Source organism: Salmo trutta, chromosome 36 (genome assembly GCF_901001165.1).
Source record: "Salmo trutta chromosome 36, fSalTru1.1, whole genome shotgun sequence".
NCBI classification, from domain to species: Eukaryota; Metazoa; Chordata; class Actinopteri; order Salmoniformes; family Salmonidae; genus Salmo; species Salmo trutta.
Genome location: NC_042992.1, coordinates 37,493,302 through 37,510,608, shown reverse-complemented (window position 1 = coordinate 37,510,608; position 17,307 = coordinate 37,493,302). Strand labels below are relative to the sequence as shown.

General features: G+C 42.1%; 2 protein-coding genes across 2 annotated transcripts; one reads left to right on the top strand and one right to left on the bottom strand.

Moving 5' to 3' along the window:
• The first annotated feature begins 19 nt into the window (after nt 1-19).
• On the top strand, nt 20-1,570 carry LOC115176031 (tetranectin). The gene is made up of 3 exons (XM_029735760.1): nt 20-165; nt 492-590; nt 709-1,570. Exons 1-3 carry the CDS (start codon nt 69-71, stop codon nt 1,104-1,106), a joined length of 594 nt encoding a protein of 197 aa, XP_029591620.1. The 5' UTR covers nt 20-68; the 3' UTR covers nt 1,107-1,570.
• On the bottom strand, nt 1,500-16,199 carry LOC115176030 (CUB domain-containing protein 1). The gene is made up of 12 exons (XM_029735759.1): nt 16,137-16,199; nt 15,926-15,997; nt 9,979-10,212; nt 9,354-9,704; nt 9,023-9,232; nt 8,500-8,856; nt 7,986-8,348; nt 7,308-7,505; nt 6,713-7,075; nt 5,717-6,073; nt 3,312-3,396; nt 1,500-3,167 (listed from the first exon to the last, which is right to left on the bottom strand). Exons 1-12 carry the CDS (start codon nt 16,165-16,167, stop codon nt 2,657-2,659), a joined length of 3,132 nt encoding a protein of 1,043 aa, XP_029591619.1. The 5' UTR covers nt 16,168-16,199; the 3' UTR covers nt 1,500-2,656.
• Nucleotides 16,200-17,307: the final 1,108 nt, after the last annotated feature.

The window sequence follows — 17,307 nt, the reverse complement described above, 5'->3', positions numbered from 1 at the left end:
TTTTGGAGGAGGAGAGGACATAAATTGCCAGGCTCCACATTGAAGCAGTCATTCAACAACATCTAACCATGGAGTTCAGAAGAACCTGTTTGGTTTTTGGAATACTCCTCTTGGTGAACTGCTCATTCCAGCAGGCTTTCCCTACGAAGAAAACGGTTAAAAAGGGTAGGTGGTGGGTGCCTCACACTCTATATAATGGTCAGAATGATATTTACGTCCAGTGTTAAAATTGTTTTTAATCAATCATTTTGAATCTGAGAGAAATTAAATGTTTGTTACACACAGCTCTCATTGTTTGGAAGATGAACTATTTTGAGTAAAATATGACTTTATTGGTCTTGCCAGAACATTGCCTGCAATACACATCAATCATTTCAATCAACACATCTGGCATTGCCACCTCACTGGAGGAGTAGCGTAGTGCTCAAACTTTGTGTCATCTTTGAGTCCATCCTGTTCCCCTCCCCTGTTTCTGTTCTGTCGTGCTCCAGATGAAGGCAAAGATGCAGCCATAGAGGAGCTGCAGAAGCAGATCAATGACATTGTTCAGGATCTAAATATTATGAAGGAGCAACAGGCTTTGCAGTCAGGTGAGTTTCACACATACTGGTATTGTTCAGGACTCTTTGGACATAAATAACAGTATCGGTTTCTGTTTTAACACTTCTAAAGACGCTCTGACACTACAATTTTCACTTGGCTCCTCAGTTTGTTTGAAAGGGGTCAAGGTTCATGGCAAGTGTTTCCTGGCTGAGCCACTGAAGAAAAGCTACCACACAGCCTTTGACGACTGCATTGCCCTGGGGGGTGTACTCGGTACCCCCTTGTCCAAGGACCAGAACGACCAGCTCAGCGACTACGTCCACCAGAGCATCGGCCCAGGCGAGCAGATCTGGCTGGGCATCAGCGACATGGTGACTGAGGGCAACTGGATGGATCAGGCGGGCAACAGCATCCTCTACAAGAACTGGGACTATGATTCTAGATCCCCAAAGACAGATCGTTCCCAGAACTGTGTCATCCTCTCAGAAGCCACTGGTGGGAAATGGTTAGACAAGAACTGTCATGAGGAGAAGGCCTCTGTCTGCGAGTTCAACATAGTCTGAGGCGCGCCATTTATTAGCTGCATTTCCCATGCTTGAATTATATTTTTTGTTCGCTACCTTGTATTCTTTTCTACAAATGTACGCTTTGGTTTTAAATTCAACCCCTGAAAATGTCTATTTTTTAACAAGTTACTGACACTTTTCTAGAGCTGATACCCAGACAAAAATGTTGGAGAATTCTTTGTAAAACATGGTGGTTTCTTGGACACAGATTAAGGATTATCCAGGAATAGGATTAATCTGTGTCCGGCAAAACTGTCCCAATGGCAATGACAAATTTTCATGTGAATTTGCACAAGTATGAGATCCTTACGAAACCATCTAGATTTATGGTACTTAATCTGTTGCTTTCCTATCTAATTTACAACAATTATTTCAGAGAGCTAGCCTTTGAATACTTGTTTGTTTTTAATCACAAGATGTCTAGCCTGAACACATAAATCTCAATAAAAGTTATGAAATTATAATAGGGGTTTGTCTAAGAAAATGTAAAGACAATGAAAACCCAACTATTTCACATTACTGAACAAAGAAAACATCTTAGGAAAACACATTCATTTAACATGTATCAAATATTAATATTGTAGTGGGGAAAGTGACTTATTTGTTTTTATATATATATATATATTTTTAAACCTTCGAACAGAGATGAGACAAAATTGTAAACACAAAAGTTTATTACCGCAAGAGGATTGTCATAACCTGTTGACCCTTGGCGTCTTGCTAAAGGTTTGGTTGTTTCCCTTAAAAAGTCCCTCTTGGTAACTACTCCAATGAAAACCATCAAAACAATCATCCCGTCTTCCGTGGTTGAAGTTCCTGTGGTTATAACAAACTACAAGCCAGGACTTAAAAGGTCACAGGTTTTAGCCAAAGGATGAAAGAATGTCACTTTTCCCATCACAACAAGACACCTTCTGAAGCAATATTGTTTTGGATTGATTCCCTTATCTATCCTAGATACAGTATTATTCACAATATCACACTGTACTCAGACCACTTAAAATGTCTAAGGAATTTATATAAAAAAAATAAAAAAAATTGGCAGAGAAATTTCTAAAAGCACATATTTACAGAGAAAAACCCTTGCCACAAGGCATAAACAATGCAAAAAAATGCTAGGTACAAAACTAACAAACAAAACAAGCAGCCTTACTCTTAAACCCATGACACACCAGTGTCCAGTGCAACATTCAATATATTAAATATATACTAGCATATAAAACAATTAAAATACTATCAAGAAATACACACAAAAACCAAGTAGCCCAGTAATGTAAACACAGAAGAGCAACACAGAAGAGCAACACCATGTGCTGTTTCAGAAATTACTTTCTAGGAGCTTGGAGGAAACAGACTCAGAGGCTCCAATGAAAGGCAGTAATAGTCATTTGTCTGATGGCTTTTGTGCAGTAGGCACAACACCACTAATACAGACTCCCTGAATGTTATGCAAAGGCACATTTACACCCCATTTCTCCACTGCAGTGAACCTGAAACACTTTGAGCTATGTAAAATGAGTAACAGTAGTCCATCTCACAGTACCGCCTCATGCTAAATGGATCTCTGGATCTAGGATTTGGTCTGCCCCAGACAGTCTAATCGTATTTATATCCCCAGTGCTCTTGAACGTGTACAGCTCATTGTCTACCATCCTGCGGTCCATGAAGCCCATGCTGTCCTGGCGGTCAACGGGCGTGCGAGGTCTTGACGGGATGAAGGTTTCCGACGGGTCCAGGAAAGGTCTATACTCGTACATCTCAGGCACCAGTTCAGGCTCATGGTCTGCAGCTGTCTCTGTGATCTCTGGCACTCTGTCCTGGAGCGCCATGAATGTCCGATAGGTGTCGACTGGCTGTCCTTGGAAGTGGTCCTGGATGGCGCCCACGTAGCTGGGCTCGCGCAACAGGTGGCTGTACACCATGGTGTCTTCGATGGAGGCGTAAACGTGAGACTCGCTGTCCGACCGAGTTTTGGGGAACACATGGTCGCCTGGGATGAAGATATTCCCTTTCCCTATGTAGATGGAAGCCTCATTGACCATCATTTTCTTCTTCTTCCTGTAAGCACGAAAGAGGAACAGAAATGGTGGAGTCAAGCAGACATCACACTATGTGGGGGGGGGGGGGGGGGGGGGGGCAAGTCATAAAATGACCTCAACATCAAAGCTATATAGGTTGTTTTGGTGAGGCAGGTGTTCTCACCTTAACACCAAGAAGACTGTCAGCACAATAAGCATAAGTAGCAGCACTGCTCCCACAGCACCCAGGATGCCGCTCAGGAGCAGCTCTACAGAGACACACACACAAGGAGAGATTACATATGATTACATATGGTAAGAATGAGACAAATATAGCTGCAAGTAGCAATGAAATGAGGTGCTGGCTTATGAGCAGGATGGAAGTTGAGCAGGCTGGAAGTTGCATAGAAGCATTATAAACCCTTGTAACAATTCAAAACTCTCATCTTTGACATATTGCATTGCTTTTCTCAAATGTACTAGAGACAGTAATACATGCTGAGAGTTAAGGTTCACACCTGAATTGCATGCAGTTTCATTAAAAATGGTGTTATACATACGCAGTGCAGTGCCTTCAGAATGTTTTCAGACCTCTTGACTTACACATTTTGTTTTGTTACAGCCTTACTCTAAAATTGATTAAATTGTTTTCCCCTCTCAATCTACACACAATGACGAAGCAAAACAGGTTTTTAGAAATGTTTGCTAATTTATTCAAAATAAAAAAACTGAAATATCACATTTACCTAAGTATTTAGACCCTTTACTCTTGTAATCGCTGCCAAAAGTACTTGTTGAAGCACTTTTGGCAGCGATTACAACATTGAATGTTCTTGGGTATGACGCTACAAGCTTGGTACACCTGTATTTGGGGAGTATCTCCCATTCTTCTCTGCAGAGCCTCTCAAGCTCTGTCAGGTTGGATGGGGAGCATTGCTGCACAGCTATTTCCATGTCTCTCCAGATGTTAGATCGGGTTCAAGTCCGGGCTCTGGCTGGGCCACTCAAGGACATTTAGAGACTTGTCACAAAGCCACTTCTGCGTGTGTCTAAGCTGTGTGCTTAGGGTCGTTGTCCTGTCGGAAGGTGAACCGTCGCCCCAGTCCGAGGTCCTGAGCGCTCTGGAGCAGGTTTTCATCACTAGTCTCCCAGTCCGTCCCACTGAAAAACATCCAACATGATTCTGCCACCACCATGCCTCACCGTAGGGAAGGTGCCAGGTTTCTTCCAGATGTGACGCTTGGAATTCAGGCCAAAGAGTTCAATCTTGGTTTCATCAGACCCCCGCCAAAAAGTTGTTTCTCATGGTCTGAAAGTGTTTAGGTGCCTTTTGGCAAACTCAAAGCGGGGTGTCATGTGCCTTTTACTGAGGAGTGCCTTCCGTCTGGCCACTCTACCATAAAGGCCTGATTGGTGGAGTGCTGCAGAGATGGTTGTCCTTTTGGAAGTTTCTCTTATCTCCACAGAGGAACTCTAGAGCTCTGTCAGAGTGACCTTCAGGTTCTTGGTCACCTCTCTGACCAAGGCCCTTCTCCCCCGATTGCTCAGTTTGGCCTGGCGGCCAACTCTAGGAAGAGTCTTGGTGGTTCGAAACATCTGCCATTTAAGAATATGGAGGCCACTGTGTTCTCGGGGACCTTCAATGCTGCAGAATTTTTTTGTTACCTTTCCCCAGATCTGTGCATCGACACAATCCTGTCTCGACGCGCTACGGACAATTTCTTCGACCTCACGGCTTGGTTTTTGCTCTGACATGCACGTCAACTGTGGGACCTTATATAGACAGGTGTGTGCCTTTCCAAATCATGTCCAATCAATTGAATTTACCACAGGTGGACTCCAATCAAGTTGTAAAAACATCTCAAGGATGATCAATGGAAACAGGATGCACCTGAGCTCAATTTAGAGTCTCATAGTAAAGGGGGTGAATACTTTAAATAAGTTAGTTCTGTTTTTTATAAATTGTGCTAAAAGTATCAACATCTGTTTTTGCTTTTTCATTATGGGGTATTGTGTGTAGATTGCGGAGGGGAAAAACATATTTAGAATAAGGCTGCAATGTAACAAAATGTGGAAAAATGAAAGGGGTCTGAATACTTTCCGAAGGCACTGTGTGTGTGTGTGTGTGTGTGTGTGAGTGAATATATATATCTCAGCACCTGCTTTGACACGAAGAGAAGTTGAGTTATTAGGGTTTGATTGAGAGCGCGTGTTTCTTAGAAAGTTGTGAGTTTCTCTTCCATCTCTTGACATATTGCTGAGCTTTTTTCACACTTAGTAGAGGGATGAACATATATTCTGAGTTGAGTCAAGCTTCGCTGCCAGCACCTCTATATACTGTGTTGATGATTATGAGAACCTAAAGTATCCCTAATAACTGCCCTACGTGTATTGATGCCATTTAAGATATAGACATCCAATTAAAACAACTATTTATTCTTTTCTTTTTGCCCTCAAATTTTAGATCTCTTAAGAGTTATTGAAATAACCAAAAAGGTCTTGTGAGACGAATGCTAGAATTATGCAGATATCTTAGCCCAAACATATTCAGTCACAACTCTATCATAACATTACAAACAGGTCCCTTACTGCTAGTATTCTGCAGGGTAACCTTGCTGAGCACACTGAAGTGTCCGTTCTCCGGCATACAGTTGGACATGTTGAGATAGAAGCTCTCAGGGACCATCAGCTTGTCCTCTGCCTTCTTATCCTCCCTACGACTCAATATCTCTTCTGGAGAGCCCAGGGTCTGCACCTTGATGAACGTGTGCCCCTTGCCACACTTGGGCTGGCTGATGTTGGTCAACAGCAGGTCGGCCTGGAGGTGGCCCGGCAGATTGATGATCCAGGACACGGTGGAGTATGGCTTCATGCCTCTGGGCCAGTTTGGGGTGGCCAGGAGGGCAGGGGAACCCATTTTGGGCTGGACTGTATATATGATGCTGTCTGAGGGACAAAAGGAAGTGATGAAGAACAACACATTTTCAATACATTTTCAAGAGAGTGAGAATGTAATTTTCCATTGAATCCATTTTTAAAACAAATCCCCTTGCTATTGCTGTATGTCTGTGCCCTCTTGTGGATGTTACACAAGGAACCATAAAAAGTGAAGTGAAGAGAGTATTAAAGTAACTGTCCAGTGTTTCTAGACTTCTATGAAATATGACCTATAATTAATTACAAAATTAGTGAAATAGTTTTCCGTACAATTGTGTTTAATTAGGTATGTTAAAAAGCAGCTTTTCTGTGTTGGAATGGTGGTGGTGTACCCCAACAACAGAATGGTGTGGGCTTATACCGGTCATTAAAAATATTCATTAGAAATAGACCGCTGATTGGTCAGCTCATCCTCCTCAGGCGTATGACATCATACTCTATGAGGAAATAGAAAGCATTTTTGAAACTGTCTGTTTGAGATACAAGTTTGAAGTGAATGTATGCTTTGGCCACCAATAGAGGTACAGGATGAGTCAACAACATTATTTGGGTATGAGTTAACATAACTGTTAAGTGAGATTTTCACTGGATAGTTACTTTAAAAGATTTAAAACATGAAAAAAACAACTGCGAAACCAGTTAGCATACCTGAAATTTCTTCACTGAAGGACACATTGAGGAAAGGCCCTTGAATCAGGCTAAGGTCCTTCGCTGTGGCAGTGACAGAGACGTTGGAGTGCACTTGGACTTTGCGAATGGTGCCGTCGGAGCAGAAGTAGCCAATGGAGGACCCATCACCCTCTGCTACATGAAGGGAGACACTGCCATTGCACTCCTGTCCTGGCAGGGACTGCCTGAGGTTTCCTGAGGGGGACAGTAAATCCACGGTGCCATATACTGGGATAATGAGGTGCCAGGTGAAGCTTTGGAGTAGCGTAGGGAGGCACGTCGGCATTTTAGGGACCACGAGGAGAGTCCCAGTCACGGAGCACGAGTCTAAATTCTGGCATCCTGGAATAGATCCACAGAGGCTTGAGATAGTATAATGGGTTTACATACATTCATATTCTTAGAGCATCACATCTTTAGATAATAAACAAAACACAAAGACCATTTGTTCTAGCTTTGTCACAAATATACTATAATAAGCAGCTTAAGTGAGAATGGCATAGATACTGTCCATAGTAGTTTCTATGTTTTGGAGGCAATACATGCAATGCTAATGTATGTATGGTTATAGTACCTATGGTTTTTACGGCTGTCAGACGTAGGTCTTCACTTGGACAGTCCAGGAAAGAAAGCCTGGCTTTGGTCCCTGAGGGAACTGTGATTTTCTCCTGGAGCACAGAGTCCTTCCTCATCTCACAGTAGGGGTCAGATCCCCTCTTCTCAAAGTGGAGGACTAGCCCTTCATCCTCTAACAAATTTACAGTGCAGAGAACTAGCCAGGAAATAAAAGACAAACAGGCACAATCATCTTCTGAGAAATAGGTCACCGATCACCACAATTCATTTGATTGAATGAATGATCAGGCTAATTTTAGGCCACAATATGTTTTTTTAAACATTTATAATGGAAATATTAATCAAATCAAATGTATTTATATAGCCCTTCTTACATCAGCTGATATATCAAAGTGCTGTACAGAAACCCAGCCTAAAACCCCAAACAGCAAGCAATGCATGTGTAGAAGCACGGTGGCTAGGAAAAACTCCCTAGGAAGGCCAAAACCTAGGGAGAAACCTAGAGAGGAACCAGGCTATGAGGGGTGATATTAGTATTATATTGGTTTGGAAAAGTCTAGGGTTGTTTTAACAGACTGCATGCATAGAAGAAAAGGAGCATTTTTGGATCTTACTTGTAATTGCTTACAACACAAATCATGTCATAACAATTTATGATTGCCAATAGCCTTTGTACCTGGATGGCCGCTCCTCATCACCGAGACCCTAAATTTGAGGGACAGGCCCTGTTTGGTCCTGTCTGTCTCACAGTTAAACAAGGTCATGGTGAAGCTGCCCTGCCTGTGTGTTGGCTGGGGGTCCGCCAGGGTCTTCTGGATGCCCACCTTCCCACGCGCCTTGTGGTACATCACCATCACTTCCTTCTTCCGGCAAAGAGACTCTGTGTGATTCAGGAAGCTAACCGTGTAGTTATGCATGCCGGGCACCGTGAAGTCCCACCTCATCAGGTCGTCATCAGGGAAACCTCTAGGGTAGTTGGCTGAGAGGAAGTCTGTATCTGACACCCCTCGAGGTAGGTTGACTTTTACCACAGCCAGCACTGGAAGGAAAGGGGTTAAATGAGTTATAATGACATGAGTAATTCTGTAAAGGGAGGTCTACTGAATACATACAAGCTAATAGAGATGACCTCAGTGACCTCAACAGGCATTCATTTGTTATGGCTCCTCCAACAGCTGCCAGACACTCACTTTTAATTTCTGGTCCGACAGTGACCTTGAAGTCCAGCGGCTCCAGCTTCCTATCCCCAGGGACCTGCAGGGACACCCGGCCCTTGTACAACACCTGGACCCTAGTGACGCTGCCGTCTGGGCAAAAAATGCCGATGGTGGCGAGCCCGGTGCGCTGGTACGTGATGATGGTGTAGGTATGCTCGTCAGGACAGGTCTCAGAGGGTGGAATCTGTCTCATTCCCGGCGATGGGAAGTCCAGCTGGAAGGAGAGGCCAGGTGGAACCTTCAGGTCCCAGGTGAAGGTTCTGTTGAAGTCTGGGAAGAGGGAGGACTCTGCCTGGACGATGTTCCCGGTGCAGGTGATCTCTGTGCAATCTGGAGGAGGAAAAACATTGTATTAGTGAAGCTAACAGATGAGCAGCTTTTGCACTTTCGAGACTATTTCATTGGGTCCATTGTGTTAGGCATGCTCAATCAAATGCTACTAGAAAACAGGTCAGGGCCCTGTTGAGGCCAGGAAAATAGGTCTGAGGCGTCTTACCAATCTCCCTGTTGATCTCCACACTGAAGACATCTTGTGGCTGTGGGCAGGTGAACTTCACAGAGGTGTTGCGTGCAGCTCTTAGGACGAGTTCTTTGGGGTTACAGGTAGGCCCCTCCCCAACACACACACTGCACTCTTTGGCTTTGGTGTTTCTGCTGATGGTGACGATAGTGTCTGGCTCTGGAGTCACGGAGATCATCCGGCTCTCTGAAGAAAATTTGAAACGTAAGCACTAATTTATAGATCTGATTTCAACAAAAGATAATTTACTGTACATTCACTTCTCACATTAGAGTTAGACATGAACAGAACAGTTGAAAGAGCTTACGTTTCTTTATTGGTTTGGCCGTGAATATAGAGGGATCCACCTCTCGGCCTTTTTGAACTTGCAAAGACACCGTGGCTTGGCTCGGTATATGAATGTGAGCCACGAGGCCATTCTTGCAGTATGTCTGAGTTTTGACCTCTCCTTCAGTGTTGGTCCTAGTTACAGTGTACTGGTACCCATCTTGACACAACTCTGATTCAGTCATCTCCTTCAGCCTGTCACCAGGGAAGTCCAAACTCATAACGGTCTTCTCCGGCACACTTAGGTCCCAGATGAGTGTTCTAATGAACTCTGAGAAGAGGGAAGGCTGAGCCACACCTGTGGCAGGGCTGCAGGTGTCATTGGTGCATTCTGGGTAAAATAAAATCACATAACAGGTAAGACGGGAAGAAACCTAAACAAAACCTGCTTAACGGTTCACCCTTGGGACCAGATCTGAAAGGTAGCCTTAGCTGTTTTTATGCAGTATCTTCGCTGCCAACTACCACCCCAGGATGCCAAATTCTGAAGCATCTGCCTGCGTTGTACATATTTTTGACTGTGTAAATACAGCAATACTGGTTTGATCGAATTGAGCTGGCAGTCTAAAATGAAATCCAATACTAGAAAGTTTCTCTAGACTCACCGATTTTCCTGTGGATCTGGATGACGAAAGCACTTTGTGGTGGTTCAGTGCAGTTGAAGAGCAAGGTGACATCCTCATCGGGGACCAGAGCCAGCGATGAGTGACAGGTCGTCTGGGTGTCATTCTCAGCGCCATTGACCTTGCATACGGAACACTGTTCCAATGGAAGGAGCAGTGAGGACGACACAGTCACAGTAGCATCTTTGTCAGGGTGGACGGTCATGCGCAGACATTCTGAGTGAACAGAATGAAGAAAAGGTTATTTTTAATATTTTGCAAAAAGTCCAAACTGAAAAGGCTAGTTCACTACTATGTCATTGTATTGAGTAGTAAAACTGTTGTTTGAGTCAATGAACAGGCTAAGAGTTTTGAGCTGAAGGTAACAAAAATACATGGGAAAAAAGATTATAAAACAGTGACATAGTAGTTAAGTTTCACTGAACATTGGGAGCAGGCTAGAACCTATTGTCATGTCTGGACTTAAGGCTGCACCAGTTATTTCACAAATACACATCCTTACAGAACACTACATGTTCCTTCAAAAGGAAAATATGGAGGTTCTGGGCAATTCCACGGTAACGGAATGACGCTTTCACTTAATTGTTTTCACTTTAAAAAATGTATGCCAAACAAAAACCATTGATTTCAAAGTTTAACAAAACCATACAACTATGCACAAGGACTACTTTGAACAATTTCCACTGAAAATGTTACAAAAACTAATTTAGTGGAAGAACTGTACAGATGCAAACTTTGGTAACGGAAATATGGTCAAATCTCTTTTTATGTAAGCACGTTTTCCAAAAACTCAAATATCTGCTCTGAATTAAGATTCAAAGATGTCTTCAGAAAGAATGGGGTGTCAAACTATGACATGGGACCTTGAGTTTAAAAAAAATCTATTTTGGTTATTGAACTACAGCAAGTGAATTGGATTTACACCTGGTAACGGAATTATGGTAATGGCTTCCTGGTCTGTACTACACAGAAATACTAAATGATGGATATGAATGTCATTCTCCTCATGCTTCACAAGAGTGGGCATCACACAGCAGAGCACAGTAGAGTACAGTGCAGTGCAATACAGCACAGTAGGGTAGAGTTCAGTACAGTGCAGCAGAGTACAGTAGAGCCCAGTACAACATACTGTACTCTACTTCTTTACTGTACTCCTCTGTATTGTACTCTATTCACTGTACGGTACGCCATCCAAACTTGTGAAACAAACGCCTATGATAGTCCGGTCCGTCTGTAGATGTTAACATCGAGGTCAGGAAGAGACCAAATTGCAACTTCTATTCAACATGGACATTCGGTGCTCAGTGGTTGAGGATGCTGGTTACAGTAAATGGAAAGAGAAGGGGCTAATGGGTAGGTGTCAGTAAGAGCTGGGAGAGGTGACATTAACTGGAGAGTGAGAAAGGCAGAGAGGGAGAGAGAGGGAGGGGTTGTCCAGACTTGACAATTTAAAAACTCTTGTGGTTTGACCACCAGACAACAGAAAATGCCAACTGTGGTTTGTGACTATTTTGATTTCCCATTTTAGCCAATTCAGTTGCAGTAATTCCATTTGGTAACAGAATTACGAGTTTTAATCACTTAATAATTCATAAACAAAATGTATGAGTAAAATCACTAACTAATTGGTAGGTCTGGCATTACTTGTTACTTCTGTGAACTTACATTATCCTGCCTCCTCATGAAGGAGAGAAATTAGAAAATCTCTTAAAGATGTATGGGTTTTTGGTAACAGAATCACAAGGTAATATTTCTTAAACTTACAGAAAGTAAAAAATAAAAAAAATAAGTGTTGATATTAGTTGGCAGAGGTCTTTACATTTACATTTTAGTCATTTAGCAGACGCTCTTATCCAGAGCGACTTACAGTAGTGAATGCATACATTTCATGCATTTTTTTTGTACTGGCCCCCCGTGGGAATCGAACCCACAACCCTGGCGTTGCACACACCATGCTGGCATTGCAAACACCATGCTCTACCAACTGAGCCACAGGGAAGGCTGGGAAGGCCTTACGTCAACGTTAGTGTTTTGATGTATTTCTGATACCTTTTAAGACCCCTTTTCCATCTGTTTATCCAGGAATCTTTCATTTTTAAGATGTAAAATGATTGAAAAATGCCTTAAATTTCCCAAAAATAGACTATTAGCTTCCATATGTCACCTAACTTGATATGTTCCCATGAACTTCGTATGTTGGTGCTCATGGGTCCTGTTTGGTTTTGTTTTTTTTAACCCTTTTTCCTCCCGAATTTCGTGATATCTAAATGGTATTTAAAGTCTTGTATCATCGCTCCAACTCCCATACGGACTCGGGAGAGGTGAAGGTCGAGAGCCGTGCGTCCTCTGAAACACAACCCAACCAAGCTGCACTGCTTCTTGACACAATACCCACTTAACCCGGAAGCTAGCCGCACCAATGTGTTGGAGGAAACACTGTGCACCCGGCCCTCCATAGGAGTCTCTAGTGTGCGATGGGACAAGGACGTCCCTGCCGGCCAAACCCTCCCCTAACCCGGACGACGCTGGGCCAATTGCGCGCCACCCCATGGGTCTCCCGGTCACGGCCGGCTTCGACAGAGCCTGGACTTGAACCCAGAAGCTCCAGTGGCACAGCTAGCACTGCGATGCAGTGCCTTAGACCACTGCGCCACTCGTGCGCCACTTGAGGCCCTCATGGGTAATTTTTTATGGAAATGCCCTTCTGTGACGTTCAAATTGACAGGAAGTACGCTGTATCAAGTCCTGTGTCAGATGACTGGTCTATGCCCAAACTTACCATGGTAGGATCTCTTTTGTCTTTGAATAGCATATCGACATATTAACAATTCAACATTAATAACATAACCAAACAATGAAATATACTCTACCGGCATATCAAAGTTCCAGATTGGGATCTCTGATACTTTTACAGTTATAATATAATTTGTAAGCATTACCAACAGAGTAGCCTCTACCAGGCTTTCACCTTTATATGAAAGCCTGTAGAAGTTCTTGTCAGAAAGAGGCTTAAAAAGGGATAGTTCACCCAAATTACACATTGGCTTCCTTACACTGTAAGCAGTCTATGGACAAGGTATGACAGCAATCCATGCCTTAGTTTAAATTCCTTGGCACTGTTTCCACATGCTAACGTTTTAGTATTTGTGGCACAAATCCAATTCAAGTTATGGGACCGATATTATGTTATGGGACCGATATTAGAGTTTGAAGGTCGGCCTTGAAATACATCCACAGGTAAACCTCCATTTGACTCAAATTATGTCTATTAGCCTATCAGAAGCTTCTAAAGCCATGACATAATTTTCTGGAATTTTCCAAGCTGTTTAAAGGCAGTCAACTTAGTCTATGTAAACTTCTGACCCACTGGAATTGCGATGAAGTGAAATAATCTTTCTAAACAATTGTTGGAAAAATTACTTGTGTCATGCACAAAGTAGACGTCCTAACCGACTTCCCAAAACTATAGTTAACAAGAAATGTATGGAGTGGTTGAAAAACGAGTTTTAATGACTCCAACCTAAGTGTATGTAAACTTCTGACTTCAACTGTATAGTGCATGTGGGTTTTTGGTAACAGGATGACAAGACCCTAGGCAATATTTCTTAAATTTACTAGAGGCAAATCATTTCTGCTAAAGTTAATCTAAATGTTGATGTTATTTGGCAAGGGTCTTAACTTCAACATTTATAGTGTTTTGATATATTTCTAATACCTTTTTTAAGATTTTCTGGTAGATGTTTCTAAAACCCTTTTCCATCTGCTTGATATACCTTACTTTCAAAGAAATATAGACTCTTGCATTTTGGTGCTCATGGGTCCTTTTACATAGCCAGTTGCTACAAAGCAAAAATATTAAGCTTTACCGCTTGCTCTGTAATGAGTAGTATTTTGATTTCAATAACAATTTTCTTACATTTAATTTATGAATTTTGTATTTTTTTTAATGTATTTTTATTGATTACTTTTTCAGGGATATTTCACCCAAATTATAAAATGACATATTGGTTTCCTCACCCTGTAATCATATCCAACCCACTTGCTTACAGCTGCACTAGGGTCAGACAGGCTTCCTGTGTAGATTAAGCCTGTGTGAGATATGGCTCGGAAAACATATCTCAATCCAGGGATGAGACATGCGTTGTACTCCGAATTGTCCCATTATCCCAACTGTTACATCAAGAAGATTGAATGACTGCTAGTTTTTCAGCAGTCGCTCAATCTTTGTGGTGTAACAATTGGGATAATTTGGAGTAGAACGCATGTCTCATCCCTGGATTGAGGTACGTTTTCCGAGCCATAGCTCATGCTGGCTCCACAGTAAGCCTGTCTGACCATAATGCAGCTAGCTGTAAGCAAGTGGGGCGAGTCTACTGGCTAACCCATCTAAACTATTTCCAATTGCAGTGGATCAAGAATATGCAGAATGCTGTTACAGATTACATGAAATAGTGTAAATAATTACTCACTTTTTTAGCAAATACACTACCGTTCAAAAGTTTAAGGTCACTTAGAAATGTCCTTGTTTTTGAAAGAGCACATTTTGTCCATTAAAAATAAGATCAAATTGATCAGAAATACAGTGTAGACATTGTTAATGTTGTAAATGACTATTGTAGCTGGAAACGGCAGATTTTTAATGGAATATCTACATAGGCGTACAGAGGCCCATTATCAGCAACCATCACTCCTGTGTTCCAATGGTACGTTGTGTTAGCTAATCCAAGTTTATCATTTTAAAAGGCTAATTGATCATTAGAAAACCCTTTTGCAATTATGTTAGCAGAGCTGAAAACTGTTGTTCTGATTAAAGAAGCAATACAACTGGCCCTATTTTGACTAGTTGAGCATCTGGAGCATCAGCATTTGTGGATTCGATTACAGGCTCAAAATGGCCAGAAACAAAGAACTTTCTTCTGAAACTCGTCAGTCTATTCTTGTTCTGAGAAATGATGGCTATTTCATGCGAGAAATTGCCAAGAAACAAAAGATCTCGTACAACGCTGTGTACTACTCCCTTCACAGAACAGCACAAACTGTCTCTAACCAGAATAGAAAGAGGAGTGGGAGGTTCCAGTTCACAACTGAGCAAGAGGACAAGTACATTAGTGTCTAGTTTGAGAAACAGATGCCTCACAAGTCCTCAACTGGCAGCTTCATTAAATAGTACCCGCAAAACACCAGTCTCAACATCAAGAGTGAAGAGGTGACTCCAGGATGCTGGCCTTCTAGGCAGAGTTCCTCTGTCCAGTGTCTGTTATTTTGCCCATCTTAATCTTTTCTTTTTATTGGCCTGTCTGAGATATGGCTTTTTCTTTGAAACTCTGCCTAGAAGGCCAGCATCCTGGAGTCACCTCTTCACTCTTGATGTTGAGACTGGTGTTTTGCGGGTACTATTTAATGTAACAGTATAGCTTCCGTCCCTCTCCTTGCCCCAACCTGGGCTTGAACCAGAGACCATCTGTACACATCAATAACTGACACCCATCGCGCCACAAAAGCCGCGCCCCTTGCAGAGCATGGGGAACAACTACTTAAGGTCGCAGAGCGAGTGACGTCACCCGATTGAAACGCTATTAGCGCGCACCACCGCTAACTAGCTAGCCATTTCACGTTGAGACTGGTATTTTGCGGGTGCTATTTAATGTACCCGCAACATTAAATGTCTACACTGCATTTCTGATCTAATGTTATTTTAAAAATGGACAAAAAGTGCTTTTCTTTCAAAAACATGGACATTAGGTGACCAAACTTTTGAACGGTAGTTTATCAAACTAAAAACTAGTAACCACTTTAGTATATAATTCTTTAGTTTATCGACATATTTTGCAACATTGAGAATGGGAAAGCCACACTCAATACATAATTAGCAGCTGATTGTTAACGCCTGCTTGCTAAATTTGAAATAAATGTTTGAACGTTCTCTCACCTGACAGGTTGAGGAGCAAAGTCACAATTCCCAGGAGCGCTCGAGCGCATTTTTTTGTGAGCCGCATGTCCACTGATAAAACAACAAAGAGATGTGCCTAAATGATTCTGAATAAAGGTTATCAAACCCACGATATTTGCATTTTGTAAAATCCCAGGTTAAAACATTTTCGATGACGGTGACAGAGCAGTAACTTCCTGATATACATTACCTGTTACACGCAAAGGGCGTGTACGCACCATAACCTGTTGAAACTTGACCGAATGTTGTAGTTGACAGGCTGGTCTCATAGACTCGACGTAACATAGTAAACGAAAATCCAGGACAGTCAAATTAGTATGATACAGTAGGTTTAGTATTGGTATGGTTACATAACACAGAGGTTACTTAAGGCAAAAACAAAAGCAGGGTGGTTGATCTGGTGTATAACGTGAACATATAGCAAAAGTTTTTTTTAAACATTTTAGTCATTTAGAAGATGATATCATCTAGAGTGATTGACAATAGTGAGTGCATACATTTTCATACTTTTTTGTCATACTGGTCCACCCCCCCCATTTGTGTTCCAATCTCATCATTGACAACTTTAGCATTTTAGCTAATTAGTAACTCTGCATCTACTTAATCATTTTAAGCTACAGTACCAGTCAAAAGTTTGGACACACCTACTCATTTAAGGGTTTTTCTTAATTTTACTATTTTCTACATTGTATAATAATAGTGAAAGCGTCAAAACTATGAAATAACAGCTATGGAATCATGTAATAACCATTTCTTGTGATTTACCAGTTTTTAAATCCATCTCGTACAAATTTGAATTCAACATGTTCCCCAGGAAAGTGCCTACAAAACTTACAATAAATTGCATCTTTTGCTTTACTATACTCAATCCACATGAACTGGTCATACCACCTTGAAGAGAAGCAGCGTGATATGCCATTTATCATACTTGAAGGGAACTTTGCTAGCTTTGGTTGACAGGCTGGTTCATCAACGGCAGACAAATCTATCGGTGGACCTACTGCAGGTTCACCCCCGCCCAAAGCATCAAGAACGAGAGGAGACGGTGGGGTAGGCAAGCATGCCTGGCTCAACGTGGCATTCGCGGTTGTGATGGTGATTGTGATTGTTTCTATCCATCTGTTAATGTCTCATTCTGGAAGCTATCGGTAGATTGAGCCAAATTATTTTCTGGCACACACTCTTTTTCCTCCAGATGTCTTTTTTTTTTTAAACCTAGCGATCGACATTTGGTTAGCCATTGCTAGAACTACTAAATTACATTAGCTGGTGAGTCAATTCGAGTAAGCTTGCGTGGTAGAGCTTGCTAGCTTATGCGCTACAAAGTTTATCCAAGTGACATTGTTCAGGTAAACCACCGT